The following is a 21,883-nucleotide window of genomic DNA, read 5'->3' on the forward strand; positions in this document are numbered from 1 at the left end:
TTTCTGCCTGTACCCAAGTCAGTACGGATTCCTTTCTGGTAACCTTGGGATCATCCGCTCTGTTCCCATCTGTCTTTAGCCAGGTACCAGTCTCTCAGCCCATGAGCAGCCCTAGCATCTCACCCCTCCTCATTCCTACTGCCTCCACAGATTATCTCAAAACACGCCCTTCCAGCAAAATTGCAACAGCCTTCCCACTGGTTTCCTCGCCACTCTTCTTCCCTTCTCCCCCAGCCTCTGCTCTGTTTGCCGATCCAGCTTCTGCCCAGCTAACAAAATGGTTTTTCTCATTACTGGACTGGTCTTAATTCATTGTGGGTCTTGGTTAAATATATTCACATTGTCCGTCATCTCAAGTCCAAGTGCCACAGTTGCACAGGTGTCCTTTTATTCCCAGGCCACTGTCTAACTCACCCTTCCCCTCCCAGCTCTGCCCCACTTTTCCTCCCCCTTCCAGGTTCCTCTGTTTACTATTTATTTTGTCAGGGAAACCCCCTTCAACTTCAACTTCACTTGGTCCCTCTAACCCTCTATCCTCCTCTGTGCCCCCCAGTTCATCTGGGGGCAAGTCCAGCTCCTCCTTGAGATCTAGCTCTGAAGTTTCCACCTCTGCAAATCCTTTCTAACATTGTTCTCTTTACGCTTTACCGTCTTGGTATACCTGGTTTGTCCCTTTGGTGGCGAATCCCTGGCGTGTTTCTGCAGAGCACAGTGCAGTATTGGAAGGGCAATAGTGATACGTATCTTTAATTTTTCATGATGGACACATCTTACTGCTTTCTGCGTGTGGGAGATTCATATGCGGGCGTGTGCGCACACACCCCCACTTACACCGATGTGTGTGTATGTTGGGTGCTTGTTGTTACCCTGCCTTTGGAGCCTTCCTTTGTTTTGCCTGCGTGGTCCCCTCTAGGGAAACATATTGGTACTGCCAGACTGACGTTATGAGGAAGGAACGTGTATTCAGTGATGTCTGTGCAGTTTTGCATGTACTTTTTCTGATGATATTTTTACCACATTAATAACGTGCTAGAAATCACATTTTATAGAGGGATTAGGATGGGAAATAACAACTCTCAGCTTTATTCCTCTGCAGCTTCCCCACTTAGAGACAACCAGTCTTTCTTTTTTAAAGTATACAATTCATTTTTTTTTGAAAAGTTGTTCACCGGGTTGGGGGGCCATCACCACTGAAATCCTAGAGACATTTTATATAAATGGAATCAGGGGCGCCTGGGTGGTTCAGTGGGTTAAGCCGCTGCCTTCGACTCAGGTCGTGATCTCAGGGTCCTGGGATCGAGCCCCGCATCGGGCTCTCTGCTCAGCGGGGAGCCTGTGTCCCCCTCTCTCTCTGCCTGCCCCTCTGCTTACTTGTGATCTCTCTGTCTGTCAAATAAATAAATAAAATCTTAAAAAAAAAAATGGAATCATTTAATAAGTGGCCCCTTGTATCTGGCTTCTTTCACTTAGCCTGGTCTGCATGTTTTCAGGGTTCATCCGTGTTGTAGAATGTATACATACTTTTTATGGCTGAGTAATATTCCATGGCATAGATATACCACAGTTTATCCATTCATCCCTTGATGAACTTGTGGTTGTTCCACTCTTTGGCTACTCTGGGTGATGGTGCTGTAAACATTTGTGAACGAGTCTCTTTATAGAGACATGTTTTCATTTCTCTTGGCCATATGCATAGGAGTGGAATTGCTGAGTTATGTGGTAACTGCATGTATGTGTGTTTGTTTATTTTTGAGAGTGTGGTGGGGGCGAAGGAGAGAGAGCATCCCAAGCTGATTCCCCACTGAGCCTGGAGTCAGATGTGGGGCTTGATTTCATGACCTTGAGATCATGACCTGAGCCGAAACCAAGGGTCGGATGCTCAACCGACCAAGCCACCCAGGCACTCTTGTATGTGTAAGTTTTTGAGGAACCACGAGACTGTTTTCCAGGGCAACCGTACTATATTACATCCCCACTAGTCATGTGAAAAGGGTTCCAGTTTCTTCACATTCTTGCCAGCATTTGTTTTCGTCCATCTTTTTACCATTCTCATTTAATTCTCCTTGTTCTATGAGCTAGCCAAAGAAAAATATTCTCTTATTTTATGGATGAAACTTCAAGTTGACAGACAGAGGGATGAGATGCCTAGTATGTGTGTGCGTAGAGAGAGAGAAGAGGCACGAGTAGTTCAAAACAACAGATCACCCAGAAATAATTAAAAGGTTTTTCAATCAGAGATTTAGAGCTATGTCAGGGATTGTATCTCTCTCCCCACCTTTTTGTTAAAATCAGTGTGATTGTGGTTTCTTTGCTTGCATTTTTTTTTTAAATTGAAGTCTAATTCATATAGCATTGAAATTAACTATTTTATGAGATGATAGCTCTTGCTCGTGGGTATTTGTAATAGTTAAATATAGAAATATTTCATCTTTAAAATCTTTAAAAATATTTGCCTATGTTTAAAATTTTTTTTTAATTGTTTATAAAAAAAAGAGGGAGAAATAAAGATTGGTTCTCAAGAGAGCTATTGTGGATATACAGAATGAACAAGAATATGAGGACCAGAAGGCAAACCAAAAGTCACTTGTTTTGAAGTAATTAAGATAATTGGGTTGCCTTTCTCCCATCCTGGAGATAGAGTCTTTTCAAAATTAGATCTGCCTGCCTGTAGTCTGACATGAATATTTAGCAGTGTCATCTCTAACCTTAGGATCACACGGTAAATGTTAACAAGAAACACTAGAACTTGTGTTTTTCCTGTCTTATTGTTTTTCTACAGGACTGGTGACAGCTAAAATGGCTTTATGACATTGTGCCTACAAAAGCGAATGTTACATGTGTAGCTACCTGGGTAGGAGGAGAGTGTATTTTTTTAAGAGCTGGACATACTGACTGGATGTCATCAGTTACATCTGTTTTGTAATCCTGAAGAATTTTACATATCCTTTGACAAAAATTGCAAATAAGGATTTTACAATAAATTCTGTTTTCCATGTTATGTTTCTACGAAGCGAATGGAATATATTCTGAAAATATGAAACTTCTCATGTACACACGGGTAGGAGCAGTGCTTTACACAATATTTTCAGGTTTTGTTGTGCTTCTTTCTACTCATTGTAGTGCAGGTTTTTGTTTGCTTGTTTTTTTGGTGAAAACATGCACATGTGAAACATGCACATTTCACTTTAGGTGTTTTTTTTTTTTTTTTTTTCTTTCTCATTCTGTTTCAATTCCCTATCTCTTACTGCTTGTTTTCAAATAGAGACATGTTTTCTGTCCACTTCGGAGCATCGTGAGGGTCACTGAAAATGTTATCTGTGGCTCAGCTGACAGTTTTTATTGCTAATCTGGTGGTTACCAGTTCTGTCACTTTTTCAGTGCGTTTTAGAGTCTCTGTGTCTCCCAAGACTCTTTTCCTCCTTCCCCTGCCTATGTCAGCCTGAACAAAATTGCCCTGTATATTCTAATTATAAAATAATTAAAACATACATTCATCCTTGCAGTGCTGAAAGGTTTCCAGATGAAAGTAAAAGTCATCCTTAATCTTACTTCGCAGACAAACAGAACTACTGTAAAGATTTTGGCCTCTGACACGGCTTAGTCAGCTATGGCCTGTGGGCCAAATCAGGCCTGCCCCCTGTTTTCATATGGCCCGTGAGCTAAGAGTAGTATTTGCATTTTTGAATAGTTGAAACAGAATCTAAAGGAGAGTAATGTTTTGTGCCGTGTAAAAATAATATGAAATCTAAACTTGAGTTTCCATAAAGGAAGTCTTATTGGACACGGTCATCCCTGCTCACTCACCTCCATATTGTACATGCCTGATTTTGTGCTGAGACGCAGGAGATGAGGAGCTGTGCCAAACCAATGGCCTCCAAAGCCTGAGGTAGTTACTCTCTGGCCCTTTACAGGAAAAAAAAATTGCTGATATCTGGTCTATAATCTTCAAGATTTTTTCCCTGTGCATTTATGTGAAGATGTTGTCTGTGTGGTTTTTAAACAATGGAGTTGTCCCGTGCGCTTTTGTAATCCACCCTTTTTAATGGAGTATCGTGTTTAGCAGTAACTTCCGTTAAGTTCTTCTTGTTTGGGGGCACCTGGGTGTTTCAGTCGGTTAAGTGTCTGCCTTTGGCGCAGGTCGTAATCCCAGGGTCCTGGGATCGAGCCCCACGTTGGGGTGGGTTGGTGGGGGGTGGCAGCATCCCTGCTCAGGGGGAGTCTACTTTTCCCTCTGTCCCTCCTCCCACTCATGCTCTCTCTCTCTCTCCACACTCTTTCTTATTGTCTCTCTATCTAAAAAAAGAAACAAAACCTTTTTTTAAAGTTCTTTTTGTTTGATTTTTCTACTGAATAGAAATCTGAGAACCACAGCTTTTCTTTTGATGTCTATATTAAGTAAACCCCTTAGATGTTACCTGGGAACAGTGGTAATAGTGACTGACTGTATCACTTAGAATTGATTTTAATTGTTTAATGATTAAAGATTTTTTTTCCCCCGCCTGACTTGTGAGCTCCGAGGTGGTGAAGCTGCCCAGGAAGGTCATGAGGAGCCAGGATCTTGCTAGCATCCTGGTCTGCCATTCTCAGTAGAAGACGTCACTGAAGGATGGTGAATGGACTGTCATTACTGTGTGACAAATTACCACAGAACTTCAGGACTTGAAACAACAAATATTTATTATCTTACGTCTTCTGTGGGTCATCTGTCCAGATAGAGCTTATTAGCAGGGAGCCTCGGGCTCTGCCAGGGTTTCTCATAAGCCTACACTCAAGCTGTTGGCTGGGGCTGCAGTTATTTTAAGACTCAAGTAGAGTAGGAGGAGATGTGTTTTCAGGCTCATTCTTCTGGCTCTTGGCTGGAGGCGACATCAGTTCCTTGCCACATGGGCCTCTCCATAGGGCAGTTTCCAAAGTGACAGTTAGCTTCCGCCATATTGTTTCTGCATGAGAGAGAAGCAGAAAGGAAGTTAGTCTTTTTGTAACCTAACCTTAGAAGTAATATTCCATGACTTCTGTAGTCTTCTCTCTGTTAGAAGTGAGTGTCTAGGCCCAGCCTGTGCTCAAGAGGAAGAATTACATCAGGGGCCGAATACTAGAAAGTAGGGATTATTGGGGGCTATTTTTAGGGGCTGCTTACATCAGTCAGTGTCAAGTTTCATTTAAAGGTGGTAGATAGGGGCGCCTGGGTGGCTCAGTTGGCTAAGCATCTGCCTTTGGCTCAGGTCATGATCCCAGTGTTGGGGGGGTGGGGGTGGGGCGATTCCTGCTCCATGGGGTATCTGCTTCTCCCTCTGCCCTTCCCCCTGCTTGTGCTCTCTCTTTCTCTGTCAAATAAATAAAATACTAAAGAAAAAAAAGGTGGTAGATAGACCCTCCGGCATTGGTCGGAGGTTCTTCAGGAATGGGGAAGGTAGAAAGGTTTTTTTTTTTTTTTAAGGAAAACAACAGTAGATTTGGATTTGTATTTCGTCAGGTAGAATTATGCCACATGACTACCCCAGCTGCAAGGAACCCCGGGAAAACAAGTTTTCTTTTGGGGGGGCCCATTGTGGCCCAGATCATAATCAGGATTTTGTTGACAGGAACAATTGTCAGGATAGATGCTGGGTGGGCAGAAGAGGGTATCTACTATACCCACCATCTAAGGTGTTGGAAGGGTTCAGTGTGGTAACAACCCATGCTTGTGTGGTTTATAATTCGCACTCAGTTAAACAGTAGCTGTGCTTACTGTTATTACTGGGAAGCTCTATAAAGTAGCTTTGGAAGTTAACCTTGTTGCTGTAACAGGTTTTCTTGCATGGATGCTGAACGAAGTAGCACCGAAAGAAGAAAATAGACATTTATCGAGTACCTGGTATGTACCAGGCATTATATTAATAGGCTCGCTGATTTTATCCTCATAATATACCTGTGAAGTAGGGTTATTTGCCCCATTTTACAGATGAGGAAACGAAGGCCTCATAATGTTGAGCAGATCATTGAAGGAGCACATCCCACCGGTGTGCTTGGGTTCCAGATTGTCATGCTGTGCAGTTCAGCTCCTAGCTCCTGGAGTGAGCAGATGGGGATTGGGACGGCTGGATCCTCCGGGCCCTGTCAGCTGTAGCCCCAGCAGCCTCTTCTAGTTACTCCACGGTGCCTTGCAAATACAGTGTTCTACATGCTTCATGAGGTGGAACAGGCCCGAGAGTATTGCTCTTTCAGCAAGGAGGGACCAGAGCTGGAATTTGAACCCAGGTGTGTATAGGTCCAGAAGCCTTCCTTCCTTCCTTCCATGACTGGAAAGAATCTTTCCCTATCTATCGAAGTAGTGAATCTTAATTAGGCTGAATTAGGAGTTAAAAATCCAGCTTCATTGAATACATGAAGTATTGTATTCTCTTCTGATACTTCTGTTTCTCTCTCTCTTATATTTCTTTCTGCCTTATTTTTAATATGTATATATCGTATATATATGTGTGTGTGTGTGTGTATGTATATATCAGATGCTTGAAGGGGGTTTAAAAGGAGATTAAGGTCTAAGATTATAGAGTTATTTAAGTTAAAGTTATTTGCTGTTCCACTGTTGTCTGAATGGAAACTGACTTGGCCACTAGGTGTCTCCTTTTGGTTCTGTTCTTTCTTCTGTGTCACACTCTTAGGATGAACGTAAAAGGGATATAAAGAAGGTTAGACAACACAAGATTAAAAAGTGAATGGGACCTGGACTCTGATGTTTCCAGCTGCCTTTTTTGTCTTTTACACTCTGCTTCTGTTCCTCCTTGCTCATGGGCTGATATTGAAATCATAGATCAATTGTCTGGGAACTTAGATGAGTCTTTGATACCTCCTACTCGTTTCTGAAAGCATTGTGAAGTGGGCAGAAGGAACGTCTGTGCTCTAGAGCTAGACATGCTAAGTCGTAAAATAATTAACGTGTTTGCTGTGTCTTTTAGGGACAATTTTAACAGTAATTTATTCTCATGGGAATATGTGTGTCTAGTAGGCAAATAATGATTGTATTATTAATATAATTTTCCCTGTTCTTTAATAGAGTAATCCTGACTGTTATCTACGTATGTTATCTTCTGTATTTCTTGCAGGAGCCCTATATCTTTGCCATTTTTGCCATTCTTCCCCTGATTTTAGAGCTGAACAAATCAAGGCTTAGAGCTGGGTTAATTTGGCTTCAAGTTTAATAGAGCTTCTTTGCTTTCAGATTTTTGTCCCCACCATTTGGTAGGTGTTCATTCTATTTTAGTAGTGGGGATAGTCCAATTTAAGCCAATAAAATTTTAAAGTTCCCAAGAAATCATTCAGCCAAAAGCACTTTTGGAACCATGGTTTGGTTGTGAGTGCATTTCCTGCAAGTTGCCTTGTAGAAATGACCAGTGTACCCTGGATAGGGGCTCCCTTCAGGAAGGCTACAGGCTCTTTGCAGAATTACAAATTGTGCGCACTCAGGGATCACTTCCTTTCACTTGCCTACAAATGCAGCACCCATTATCATAGACACAGCGGGGCATTTGACAGCTCTGGTGCAGACCCCGTGCTTCATAGAACGGAACATTCTTCTCATTCAATTAGGGCACACTAAAAAGATGGAAACGCAGGTGGGCCTAGGGTTTTCTGAGACTCCTGGCTGGCTGGCATGTTCTCTTTTACCTGAATTTCGATTCTGCATTAATTTCCAGATTTCTCCAATTGTCTTTAAAAAAAAAAAAAAATCAGCCCATGCTAGGTTTTCTTTAGTCTCGAATAATTTAATTGTGCTTAGTATCGCTCCGGTTGACTCCCCAGTTGTGGTGGTGATTTCTGCAGACCACAGGAAAATGTATAACAAATGTGAGATGAGAGAATGTTGTCAGGCAGGTAGCATTTTCTCTGGGAAGTCGGAGCCGGGAGTGGGAGCGGTCCCCAGCGCTAACAGGCACACCCCCAAGATTTGCCTCCAACACTGTCACTTCTCTCTCTTTGTTCCCCTTCCCGACTCGCTTTCTGCCAGGGATTTGTGACATATTTCGTAGCAGATCAAATGAGCCCCTGACACCTGATTGCTGAGTGCTTCTTGTTTACAGTTGCTTTCCAAGGACACCTAGACAAGATGGAAGGCTTAACGCGCAGTAATTAAATTTGCATCTGCTCTGTGACAGGACTCAAAGGAGTTTCTTCCCCCTCCACATATGAATCTCATTGTAGAGCTCCTACCGGCTTTGACCATACAACATCTAAAACGGCAAGATGTGGACAGGTAAACAAACATTGGTTCAGTCTACTGCCTGTCATTATAATGATGAATATTAAATAAGATCACTGATCTCCCTTTCTTACCTGACTTTCTACTCTTCACCTACTTGTGTAGCCAGATTTATAACTGGTCTAAAATTTAAGAACTGTAGCTTGGAGGTGATTTTTTTTTTCTTTTTAATCTTTTTAAAGGAAAACAAACATTGCTGAACAATCTGGATTGGTTTAACACCCTTTGGATTGTACATGTCTCACAAATGCTAATGAATAATTCAGTAAATACCACAATCTGCTGGTGGTACCCAGTGTTATTCACACTTGCTAATGAATAATTCCCTTTGGCTTTCACAGAGCAGCTCTAAGGAGTGACTTCTGAGACTCAGATGGGTTATTATGGGGCTATTTGTCAGTGTCCTTGGGGCATTGTGAGCCAAAGTCCAACTTGGCTAGCCACTCCACATCCCCTCTCTGATTCTTCTGGGAAACATGCCGCTCTTTCTGTCTCAGCCTTTTAGCCCTCAAATGTTGCTTAGAGAGAGGCGATGCTCTAACAGGATTCGGCTCCACTCTAATTTCATTGAGTCACTTCCTACATTGTTTCATTCAAATAAAGAAGTGTTTATTGAGCACCTTATAAGGTACAGACTCCTCAGCATGGGGTTGTGTATGTCCCAAGGTAAAGAGAGATTTTATGTGATAAGTCCTTAAAGAGAATGTGGGGCGTTGTTGGAGAGGCTTGGGGCCCCGGAGGAAGAGTCTCAGGGTCTTTTTGTCAAAATGATCAGTTACCGTCAATGCGTATTTTCTGTTGATGGTGTCGTAGGAAGCTTAGGTTGCTTTGGATAAGCCTAAAAATTGATTAATCTTGGGACTGCTTATAGGAGAAGTCTTATAGCATGATCCCAGAGACAGCTGGGTGCGTCTTGTTCATTTCTGCTGCCCTGGAATCAGGAATGTTGTATGACCTGGTTTTACTAGCCTGGAGAGTCTAAGGGTGGTGAATGTGGATTTATTTATGCCTGAGTGGTCTATAGACCGTACCTTCGCAATCAGACTGCATAATGTATAACTGTGAGATCAGTGAGGCACAGCTAGCCCTAGTGAGATTGTCCCTGGCCTCCTGGGTCTGCTTTAGCTTTTTCTCTTCAGCTCCTGGTTTCCCCCTCTTCTTTCTGAGCACACCGGAAGATGATAACTACCGGCTTTCTTATAGTTAGGCGGGATCCTGCCATTCCTTCAGACCAATGAAAGGTAAGAGGAAGTGGCAGGTGTCATTTTCTGGTCAAGACATTTAAGAGCTGGTGTGACACTTGCAGACATTCATTTTCTCTGCCACCGTGACCTTGGGAGCTATGTGTTCTAGGTCGTGGGGTCTACATTAGGCTGGGTCCATGAATGGCCCTGTGGAGTAGAGACCAGCCCCCCCTCCCCACTACTGGCCTAGATCGGACATAGAACTTGAGCAGTATGAACCTTTGTTGCATCAAGCCTATGAAATTTTATTCACAGTGAGAGTTTATGCACAGTGTAGCCTAGACTGTTTGTTTTTGCCTTTTTTTTTTTTAACTAATCCAGAGGGATTGGGACAGGGAGAGATGTGTGTACGTGCACGTGTACGTGTGTATGTGTGTTATCCGGGGCCTGGTATTCCTCAAGGTTTTAGCCAGCTTTGTGGAATGCAGTTTCAGTTGGGAATTGAAGGGTAGACATAACTTAGGGACAGAAGAGGTTTACCTCATCAATGACCAAGGAATCTGTGGGGCAAAAAACTTTGGTATAAACGGAGTCATGGAAATAGGAGAATAATTAGTAAGAAAAACCAGAGTTGCAGCTATTGTAATTCATGTAATTCAAAATGAATGAATTTTAAATTGTGTCTAGTATGTTTAATTAGTAAGATTATAAACCTGTAATTTTTCTCTTTGCTTATAATTTATACCAGAGGGTGGCCCTCAAGCTAAGAAAGATTTTTTATGTTTTTTAATAGAGCATAGACCCAAGAAGAAGGAGGATATTCAGCAGGGCCACAAAGCCTAATGTGTTTACTGTATGCTTAGTTTTTTTTTTACAGGAAACATTCGCTGACCCCTGGTTTAAAATCTCTACACACTGTTATTAAAAAGTATCACATTCACTAAAATGTGAGCTCCTCAAGAACCAGAAGGCAGGGGTTTTATTAGTCTGTGTGTCTTTCTGCCTAGCACGGTGTAGGGCAACACCGCGTAATCACAGAACAAGTTGGTTGATTAAATTGCACACAGAACACAAGAGATAAGACGTTTTAGAGGGTGAGAGCTGGTAGGCGGTTACAGAAAGCTATGGGTTTGAAGAAATAGAAGTTTTCCTCCCTGTTCTCTTGGCTTGTGACAGTTTTGGATTTTTCTTTTTAAACGTAATGTGTATGAACATTTATTTCACTTTATACTCATTTTCAAATAAATGTCCTATCTTGAAAGGTTTTAAAGGTATTGACTTTTACTCTGGTGTCACAGTTTTGTTAGTCTTGTAAATCTACTCATTGTTGATGTTTTTCTGTCTTTCTCTACCCTGCCCCCAACACCTAATTCTCTCTCTCCCTCCCTTCTTTCCTTCCTTCCCTCTTCTCTTTCTTTCTCTCTTTCTCTTCCCCCTCCCTCCCTCTTTCTTTCTCTCTTTTCCCTCTCCCTCCCTCCCTTCCTCTCTCTCTCTCTCTCTTTTTTTTTTTTTTTTGTGATAACTTTCATGCAAGTTTCTATAGGTTCACTTACTCATTGATTCGTTTGCTTACTCATAGACCCATACCCATGGGAAGTGAAGGCATGTCCATGCAAAAGCTTTTACACAAATAGTTGTAGCAGCATTATTCATTATAGCCCAAAAGAGAAACAACCCCAAATGTCCATCAACTAATGAACGGATAAACAAAATGTCATATATCCCCTATGATGAAATACTATTCTGTAATAAAAAGGCATGAAGTACTGATACGTGCTACAGCATCGATAAACCTTGAAAACATTATGCTAAGTGAAAGCCAGATACGAAAGCCTATATATTGTGTGATTCCATTTATGTAAAGGGTCTGTAATAGGCAAATCCATAGCTACAGAAAGCAGATTATTGATTGCCTAGGGCTGGGAAAGGGGTGGGGCAGAGGAACTGGGAGTGACTGTTGGTGGGGGCAGGGGTTCTCTTTTAGGGTTAGGGTGAAGTTCTAAACTTAGATTGTGGTGATTGTTGCAAAACTCCCATGACTATACTAAAAACCGTTGAAGTGTATACTCTAAATGGATGAATTTTATGTTATGTGAATTATATCTCAATAAAGATATGAAAGATAATTACTCAGTGGATTGCTCATTTTTTGGTTATGCTGCTGATTATACACTTTCTTATTCAAGAAGCAGGTAGGATCTGAATCTCTTCTATTGTCCCGTGCTGAATTAGAGTTTTCTGGAAACAAAAACGGATTTATTTTCAAATCCCCTTTGACCCAGCTATTTTACATGAATTTATTCTATCTTCCATGCTGGGACATGTGCACAAAGACATACTCACAGGAATATTCACTGTGACATTATTTGTAGTGGCAAAACATAAGAAAATTTAAACATCCGTCACAAGGGATATGTTAAAATATTAAGGAAGGTGTAGTTGTTGAACTGCTCTAGTCTCAGTAAGAAGAGACAGTTCCATATGTACCAATATGAAACAGTCTTCAAGACACTTGAAGCAAGATGCAGAGTACTTTTTCTAAATTTTTCTAAAATTCAATACTTGCATAAAGGTAGAGTATCTCTGGAGAGATTCAGAAGCCGCTACCTTTTAAGGAGGCAAAGTTTGGGTAGGTCAAGGAATACGACAGCCACAGGCTTTTGCAGGGTTAGACTTTTTAAATACACTTTTCACAGCAGCATTATTCATAATAGTCAAAATGTGGAAACAGTGCAAATGTTCATCAACTGATGAGTGGGTAAACAGAGTATGGTCTCTCTGTATACGTGTGGAAGTAGAATAGCTGAGTCAAGGGGGATCTGAATATAAGTCAGTTTAATTTTTAATGCAAGAATGTAGTATTTGAGTATTAAAAGAATTTTTTAGAGGCCCCTGGGTGGCTCAACCGACAGCCACAGTTTTGGCTCAGGTCATGATCCCAGGGTTTGGGCTCAGGTCAAATCTCAGATCTAGCCCTGTGTTGGGCTCCACGTTCAATAAGGAGTCTGCTTGAAGATTCTGTCCCTCTGCCCTTACCCCCCCTAAAATAAAATCTTAAAAACAATTAAAAAAAAAGTTATTTCTGTGCTATAGCTTAGCAACCAATCTTGCATATGTTTGTGCCTCCTCCTTTTTAATCCACATGGAATAATTTGAAGACTTATCCCCCCTCAAGTCCCGCCCCCCCACCCAGCCCCAACCACTAATGATGGAGCAATTATGTGGTTCCACAGTAATTTTAACACCATCTTCTAACCCAGCTGTGTGGCAGCAGTCTCTCTGCAGGGCAGGAATGTGGCTTGCAAGGGACAGTATCACATTGCCCACAATTATTTTAATGTCTCCTGTGAAATGATAAATGAAGTTTATATTTATAATAAAAGTAAACCCATTTCCCTCAAGGTATAAAGGGTTTGCAAGTAAAATTCACAGAGTCAAATGTGTTGCCTTTTTTTTTTTTTTTTTAAAAAGACTTCTTCATTGAGGGCTTAAAAAAATCCAGGGGTAGGTTTTCAATGTGGGCACTTATTCATGAAGTCCTATAAGGATGTGAAGTATGAAAATGTTATAGGATTTATGGTTATATGAAAATGTTACTAGACTTATAGCTGCCCCTCTAGGAACTTACAGTTTCTGTTGTTGGTGTAATTGAAAAAATTCTTCCAAGATTTGTGTCTGTGTGCATGCTTTGTAACATTAACTTCATGTAATTTGCAAAATATCTGCTGGGATTTTTCATGGTCCTGGAAGGTTCTGTGATTTGGCTGTAACTCCTGCTTCTTATTATTTGGGGCCACTTGGGTTTGAGTCTTTGCTGATTACTGTAAATCCTCCAGCCGACGCCCACAGTTACTGGGTAAGACCTCCACCTTGAGAGGGGAGAGCTCCTGTCTGACGCAGTGCCCACTACAGTAATTTAGATGTCTCTTTGAAAAAGAGCTCATTGGGCTAAGTCTCCCCATTTTCTGAGCAGGGACGTGTGGGATGGTAGAAGCAGCTCCCCTGGGGCACCTGGGTGGCTCAGTGGGTTAAAGCCTCTGCCTTCGGCTCAGGTCATGATCTCAGGGTCCTGGGATCAAGCCCCACATCGGGCTCTCTGCTCAGCCGGGAGCCTGCTTCCTCTCTCTCTGCCTGCCTCTCTGCCTACTTGTGATCTCTGTCAAATAAATAAATAAAATCTTAAAAAAAAAAAAAAAAAAAAAAAAAAAGAAGCAGCAGCAGCAGCTCCCCTTCTCCCTGTACCTGCAGCTTTCTGCTATCCCAGGAAGGTGGGCCTTCCAGGCTGTCTTCCCAGCTGCTGGAGATGTGGCTGCTGTGTTGTCATTTAATAGAGTCTCCCCTTTTGTCCTGTTCCTGCTGCCTGCTACCTCCTGACCCCCAGCCAGCGGCTGCTCCTGCTGTCCTTTCACCATTTGCGTGACAGGGCACCTTGCTTTGTGCAATTTTGTCTTTGTTTAATTTTTATATCTTCTGTGCATTGTTTGTGAAGTGAGTTTGAAAATGTCTACGACTTAAAGAAGCCCTGCTGTGAATCCTCTTACAATCCCTTTCTCAGGTCGTCCTACATGGGAATTTTAGAAGTTGAGATAGATGTTGATGATGATGGTGATGGTGATGAAGAAGGAGGGACATCTCACTGACTTTGGGCTTTTTGTAGTGTTTATTTATTTATTTTTTAAGATTTTATTTATTAGAGAGCCAGTGTGTGTGCTGGGGGGATAGGGTGGGGGGTAGGATAGAGGTGGGGGAGAAGGTAGGGAGCCCGATGCGGGGCTTGATCCCAGGACCCCGGGTCATGACCTGAGCCGAAGGCAGACCCTTAACCATCTGAGCCACCCAGGCGCCCCCATTTGTACTGTCTAACCCGTAAGGAACCATACCACATTTTTGAGTCAAACTTGCCAGTAGTACAGCTGAACCATGGTGAGGCCCAGAGAATTTGTTGGCTTCTTCAGGATTACTCAACCATTTAATTTAGCACTGAATCTGCAAGTTAGAATTTCAGGCCCAGAGCATTTTCCATAAACTAACCTGACTTGCGGGCTCAAAGATACTTTGAACTTCAGGGGGTGTCGAGAAATTTCTGGTGAGTCAGGACACACGGCACTCCATTAAAATACCTCAACAGCAAACTACTTCGGGGGGAAGAAAACAATGCTTAGGTATTTGAAATTTTATTTCCCTTCGTTATAATCAAAAGGAAGTTAACATCCTGTAAAATATTTCTGATTGTCTTTAAATGGTCTTCTAGGTACTTCTGACTATACTGCTGATGGTGATCTTCCTCTTGACAGTATTGTTCGGTTAGACTGACCAGGAGCTTGTGCTCGAACAACGGGGCAGACCCGTTCCGATGGCTGTGGGCAAACCAGAGGCCACGTCTTTCCTAGGCAAAAGGGCTGACCTGTTACCATGGCTAGTTGGCGTGTACAACATGTGTTAGGAGAAGTAATTATTTTTAGCCGACTGACTATGACCAAGATTAATAGCTCTTGAAAGAGCTGTAATGAAAGACTGCCCCAACTGGCTTCTACATTATTCTTTATTTATCCTGCTCTCATCCCTGTCACCTTTGGGCATCAGCCAAATGTCATTTATGTGAGATTTGCCCCTTGGATGTAAGAGGCTCCTCTTTCTTAATGATGGGAGGTGACTGGGCTGCAGGGCTGAGGAACTTGGACAGTTGACACGACCCAGAGGAGAGTCCCTCCAGGGCCGTGGGAGTCACAGGAGCAGGACACTCACTCCCGAGGGAGGAAGAACATGAGAATATTCAGCTGTCTGATTCAGATCATTGAGGTATACTTGAGGGATTATAGGAAATTGTTCAAGGCCTCCGCTCCATTGTCAAGTCTGTAGATTTCACTGCTTTTCTCTTTGCAGCATTTGCAAATTTTCTATTTTGAAGAGGATTTTTTTTTTTTTTTTTGGGCTGGAATCATCAACTATTTCCACTTTCATAAAACTTGGAAATCTCCATGTGGGTAGAGACTTTGAATAAACTCCCAAACCCCTGTTGCCTTTTCCTGTCATGGATTTTCCAGTGTGGTTAGCTACCCAGAATACAGGCTGCCTTTCCCAGCGTCCTCTGCGGCTTTGGTGTAACCACGTGTCTAACAAGAGCCTGTATCCTGTGGTAGTTTCTGGGATGTTTCCTTAAGAGAAAGGTGGCGTATGCCCTTTGGCCTTTTCTTCTTAGGCCCTTTCTTTTATCCTGCTGCCCAGAATGTTCAGGACACCTTTGGGATCTTGAGAACAAGGGCCAGCCCCTCAGGGGTAGCAGAGTGGGTCAGCTGGCAGGGGACTTGAGTCTCTCCAGACAGTAGGAGAATCACCACACCAAGTCTGGTGGAGCCACTGTCCTTTCGGATTTTCTGTCACTTGCAAACCAAACTTGATCCTAGATAACCCATGGTTTGTACTCATTGCCCTAGAAGAAGAAAAATCCCAAGCCCCTGGACTCCTACTCTCTTTCTAAATAACAATGTCAAAATCGAAACGGTTTCCTCACTCCTCCTTCTTTCAGTCCTACAAATTAAAGCAACCTCCAAAAAAGATAATGCATTCATTTATTTAAGAACTAAAGACATGAGTGAGAATATGAAAGATACATGAGAGCTGAATTAGCCAGAGAGCTGGACCAGGAGATAACTCATTTAGGGAAATGATTACTGGGACTGGTCTTAGTGGCCTTCCTTAAGACTTAGGTCAGAGAGCCCTCAGCACTCCCCAGGGTCAGCAGCAGCAACAGCTTCTTTTCTCAGCTTAGCAGAGGGCCTTGGGGATTCAGCCTCATCTGCTTTCCTAGGGCCCTGGGGAGCTTTTGAAAATTTCAGGTTTCAAATGTCACATCTATTGAGTGCTTTCAGTCCGATTGTCCAATAGCACTGTTTCTCTTTTGCCTGACTCATTGGCTTTAAGCCACAGTGTTTGCATATGGCCGTCCTTTCTCTCATATTATCCATCTTAGATAAAATGTACTGTACTAGATACAGTGGGTTGCAAATTATTATTAACACAACCCATTTAAAAGCGAGGCTGGGACGTGTAATTATTTTTCATGACTTTGGAAACTTTGGAAAGAGAAAAGCAGCTCTTTGGTTCACTGTTTCATTAGCATTTGTAAAGTGAACCAAGAGAGAGGTTTTCAGTGCAGTGTTTTTCCTTGCTGTTTCTTGCCTTTTAATTTGGAGAATAGCAGGACCTTGTCTTTTGTTCGCACAGGGAAAAGTCCATTCAGCTGGAAAACAGAACAGTGTGCTCTTTTTGTACTCAGAGCCTTTGAATTCTTTTGGTCACACACTAGTTGCTGTTTAACTACAATAAAATTGTGACCAAAGGAGATAAACATTTAAAGGATAAATGACAAGGCTGTTAATCCAAAAGCAGGTTTTGTAGCATTGTTATTTTTAGCTAATAGGTATATAGCCAAGAGTCATGGGGATGACTTTTGAGTTTGAAACTGGTGAAATCGGTTCCAGACAGTAAAAAGAAATGTCACTGGATATTTTAATGGCTGATCATTTTGAGTTTTAAAAAGTCTCTTTAATATGTCTAAAGCGTCTTTAGAAACTTCTAGGAATTTACCTGATGTATTTGCTAAGCTTGGCTCGTGTGTATGTATATATACAGATATGTATGTGTGGGTGTATGTGTGTGAGTGTGTATTTCTATATACATATTTATTTTATACAATGCCAAGTGTATTATTTAAGAAAAGAGCCTTCAGGGCCTTTAAGAGTCTATGAATTCAGAACTTGATCCGTCTTCGTGCCTATAAAGCATTATAATTTGCCTGCCCTTTTTGGAGGAAAAGCATTTTTGAGAATTTCCTTTCCCTCTCGGAATGCAAAGGCTAAATCTCTTCTGCACACCCCCGCCAACCCCCCGCCGCCCCCGCCAGCTAAGATCTGGGTCTACGGCATATGACCCTTTGAGAAGAGCTGATTTTGGTTGTGGTGAGGGTACTCAGGTATTGGAGGACTGTTTATTTTTGAGACGTGAAATATACAGGGTTCCTCATGTGGTCGCCTAGTGCTGGGATATATTTTGCCTTATCTTTCTCTTCCTTTGGATTATTCATCCTTTTTCCAGGATACCTCAAAATAAAACAAACCCAGCTGTATTTTACAAGTATCTTTTCCTTTTATGCATTCACATCTCACTGTAGCAGGAATCTTCAACTTTGCCCACCTACAGGGACCGTACAGGGGAAGATGGTTAATAAAAGCGGCGACTCGGTCTCAGTTTAGGAGAGACAGCAGGGGCTGGTGCTGCTGAAACTCGGGGTACATGCACTATCCAGAGGGGCCAACGGTAACTGAGCTTGAGTGTGCGAACGTGGGCCCCGTGTTTGCAGATCCTGATTGTTTTAGAAAGAAGCTCAAAATGTGGATTTTTACCTGAAAGCTCCTTATTGTAAAGTGCTCTCTGTGAATTGAATTTTATGAATTGAATTTATGTGGCCCAAATAAGCCACACTTACTTCCTCAGGCTGGAAACAGACTAGGCCTGTCCTTTGTGATCTCTCTTATTTAGAGTGGTATGTAACTAACCAGAGGAGATTTGAGGATTCCTCTTCCAGGAAGCTGACCAGCCCAAAGAAGAATTTATAGGTTGACATTTGGTGATACGTAAAGAAAAGGCCACGTTTCCATCAGACCACCCTGCAGCAAGGCCTACCAACTGACAACCTCAGTTTCTGCACACACAGCTTCCAATTCCATTTGTATGACCTCACTTGAACTTATACCTGATAGGCAAGCATCATCAAGTGTGGAGGGATGCCCCCCCAAAATATGACAATACAAAGCGGAAAAAAAGAGAAGGAACCAGAGGAAAGGGAATACAGAGAAGTAGTACAAGATGGACAGTCAAAGACAAAACTTCAAAACAAGTTCTAATTAATATTCTTAGATGAGGAAAGATATTACATGAAATAGGAACAAGATGTTAATCAAAAGGAACATTCATATTGTTAATTCTGCTAGCTGTGATAATGTATCATGATATTTTTAAAGGAAAGTTGTTTTTCTGTAATAGAGGTATGTACCAAAGAATTACAGTTGGAAGATGAGGATGTCTAAGGTTTGCTTTGAAGTAATTCAGGGAAAAAAATGGAGGGTTGGAGAATAGTTAAGATGAGTAAAATATTGACAGTTGTTGAAGTTGTGGAGTGAGTACATGAGGGCTTTATTATACAGTTCTCTCTACTTTTATTTAAAATTTTCCATTGTAAAATATTTTTTTTAAAGGAACATTTAGAGAGCAAGGAAGGAGTCTCAGAAATTTAAAACTACCATATTAAAAATCAAAACTCCAATAGAATTAGGAAACAAAGTGGAACTCAGAAAGTAGAACAAAAAAAAGCAAGATATAAAAATAGAGGGTCAGCCCCAGTGGGGCAGTATCTAACTCTAGGAGTTGTAGAAGGAGATCCAAGATGTCAGAGGAAAAGAAATGATCACAGAAATAAAATAAGCTAATTTCCTTGGTCTAAAAGATAGGAGTGACTTTTAGAATCAGAGGCGTCTGTTTGAGTGCCTGGTAAGTGGGATGAAAAATGATGCCTCCAAGTCCATCATGAATTTATGGAACCCCAGAGAGAAAAAGAAGGCCCTCATAGCCATGCAGCCCTCACTTCTGTTCTTAGGTACCCTAGGGTCCAGACCTCTCTGGGTCAACTACTTTCAGACAGAAAACCATCCCTCGCTCTATCATGGTTGTGTTGGTTGTTGGGCTATTGGGAGATAAGAGAAAGGATGTGGGGTCGAGCTTCTATCCAGAGACTTCTGGCCAGGGTTCCTGTTTTCATCTCCACTTCTGAAATGTACTTGCCATCAGAGGTACCCAGTCCCTGTAGTTCCTGAGCCTTCCTGGAGATGGTGGCATGCATCTGCTCACGACTTAACTGGCATTCCCTTTTCTCCCCCAATCCCTGCCCTGCCAGCAGGCTTCGACTTTGCCTGTTCTGTTACACTAGTTAGCCTTCCTTTTCTATCTTCCAAAATGTGGGGTTGACATTTTTCATCTGCTGATACCTTTTCTCTCATTCTCTTGGTTTCAGAAGGGAGCTCAGTGTGTGCTTTATACCGGCCATGTTTCAATGGAAGTGAGTTTGTTGTGTTAATCATTAATTTGGGTATTAGGGTCTCTTTTCCTAAGATTTATTTGGAAATCAAAGTAAGAAAGCAAAATTAAATAGACAGAAAGTAATTTCTTCCTTAACATCTTCGTTGACTACTGTCACTCAAATAGGCTTCTTCTACCTTCTCTGAGGTACGGTGGCCCTCAAAACCTCTCACTCAGTTTATACTGTCTATACTATACCGTTTTAAACCATAAGAGACTCCTAATCTCACAAAACAAACTGAGGGTTGCCAGAGGGAGGGGGGTAGGGAAAGGGTGGTGGGGTTATGGACATTGGGGAAGGTATGTGCTATGATGAGTGCTGTGAATTGTAAACCTGGTGATTCACAGACCTGTACCCCTGGGGCTAATAATATATTGTATGTTAATAAAAAAAAATACTATACCATTTTGGGTCTTACTCTAAGCATTCAGTGTATAATTTGTCACCCAGCTAGATTTTGTAGCCTCTGAACGTAGAGAAGTGTGTTAGTCTGTTTATATTCCCTGTGGCCACTGATAAATCTGAATTCAGTAAATACTTGCTCATTCAAGTATGCTACTTAACATTTTTGTATTACTTTGCTTTTGTATGTGTTATATGTATTTCTGTTTCGGTGTCATCTGAGTTTAGTGCTCAGAGATCCGTAGGAAGGAATAAGGAGATGAGTAGACTTTGGGAGTAATATTGTTAAGTAAAAAATGTCATTGGTATACAGCTTCAAAACTATTTTACTAAACGTGTAAATTCTCAGCTGTATTTAGGAAGAGGAGACATGGAGACCTGACTGGTCACACCGAGGGAGAGGTGCTCTGGGGACTTGATTTCTGATTTTGGACTTCCGTAGAGGGCCTGTCTCACAGTGTGTTGGCTTAATGACTGTCCCCTGTAACCAGGTGCTTGAGTTTATTTTTAAATTCTTGCCTCTTAACACAGGATAGCTTCAGTCATTCAGGGTATGCCTCTCTAGTTTAAGCAACAATGCTGTCATTTTCTCTAAAGTCACCTTCTTTATTAAAGAAACTCTTTAATAGTTCCGCATACTCTGTAGTTAGGCATTTCTGTGAGTGCTTACCAACCCCAGCAGTGTTTAATAAATTATTGAACTTTGAAGAACCTTTGAGAAGCAAGGGCTTTATGTGACTGAGCGCAGACATGAAAAAACGCTATCCTCCAGAGTATCTAACAGACAGAAATAGAGGCTTGATCAGACAATATAAGCACCGAGCGAAGGATGGTCATACCATGAAATATTTACAGCCGTAGAGCGTGCGAGGGTGGGGAGCAGAGAGTGTGGGTTTTTATCGTTTTGGGTTGAGCCTGATGCCACACCACTCACCATTCTATGATGTTAAAAGCAAAACTGAAAGAAAAAGAGAAAGCGAGAGGAAGGAAGAAAGGAGAAGGGAAATAAAGAAGAAGAGTATTGATTTGGTGCTATTTTGTTGTGTGTTGGAGCTTTTCACAAAAGTAAGGCTCCTTTTGTAGACAGCAACCTTACTAAGAGCCAAGTTTTTAATCAGTCCTTAAAAGAGACTAAAAAGTCCTGGTTTCTTGCCACTGCAAGTTTGGAGTTTTAATTTAATCGATATCTCATGATTTAACATGCCTTAAAAGCCCTCATTTTATTATCTAAAAACAGAGGCTTAAATAGCAAAAGCACCAAGTAGCCTAATGTGTTCTTACTTTCAAACACAATATGCCATTTATTTATTTTTTCATGCTGTGCCATTTTAAATTGGCTTGTAGAGAATTTATTTAATAATGATCCACAGAGAAAATTAATGTAATGGAAGAAGTGTCTGGATTCCTCAGGAAAGATCTGGAAGATATTTAAGTGAGTGGATACATTTAGAGAATTTCTAATATCTTCCAGGAAAGAAAGGGCTAAAATGAACATGTCAGACCAATTTGTTTTGCCCTTCTACATGGAATTTTGTATGTAAATTTTTCTTTTAGAAATAAACCTTTTTAGATTTCCTGGTTTTATGTAGTCTTTTTGAAAATATTTATTGTTATGATGAATAAAGTTTGACAAGAAATAATTTGATTTATTAAATTTATTTTTACCCATGATTTATGTAAAAACCCCACAGATTGTGTTTAGGAGGTAATGTCGTGTTTTTGCTTTTGCTTTTTAGTGGTAGTAGAAAGAATAGAATCATGTATTAATAAGGAAGCTCAGATTGACCATAGACGTTGGCCTTTCAAGGGGATCATCTGGCTTAGTGGGCTTTGGTATCTGTCATCAACTCCCTGGATGTTTGGTATGTGTTATGCTGAACTGGGTTATTTGTTCCCCTGATCCACAGTGACAATTTTGTGTCACTCGTA

The 21,883-nt window shown here is 41.5% G+C and overlaps 1 protein-coding gene across 2 annotated transcripts in view; it reads left to right on the plus strand.

The window, feature by feature from the left end:
- Positions 1-21,883, plus strand: part of LOC111157420 (FTO, alpha-ketoglutarate dependent dioxygenase) — a 373,490-nt gene that overhangs the window by 34,762 nt on the left and 316,845 nt on the right. Inside the window, exon 1 of one of the 2 annotated variants that reach the window (XM_022518806.1) lies at positions 3,027-3,058. The exons of the other annotated variant lie outside the window; for it this stretch is intronic. Within the exon in view, the coding sequence (XP_022374514.1) occupies positions 3,035-3,058 (24 nt within the window). The 5' untranslated portion in view covers positions 3,027-3,034. Of the gene's footprint in view, positions 1-3,026; positions 3,059-21,883 lie in introns of those variants that run through there. 2 annotated transcript variants of the gene reach the window in all.

The sequence above is a fragment of the Enhydra lutris genome, unplaced genomic scaffold, assembly GCF_002288905.1.
Source record: "Enhydra lutris kenyoni isolate GAN:26980312 unplaced genomic scaffold, ASM228890v2 scaffoldscaffold54, whole genome shotgun sequence".
Lineage (NCBI taxonomy): Eukaryota > Metazoa > Chordata > Mammalia > Carnivora > Mustelidae > Enhydra > Enhydra lutris.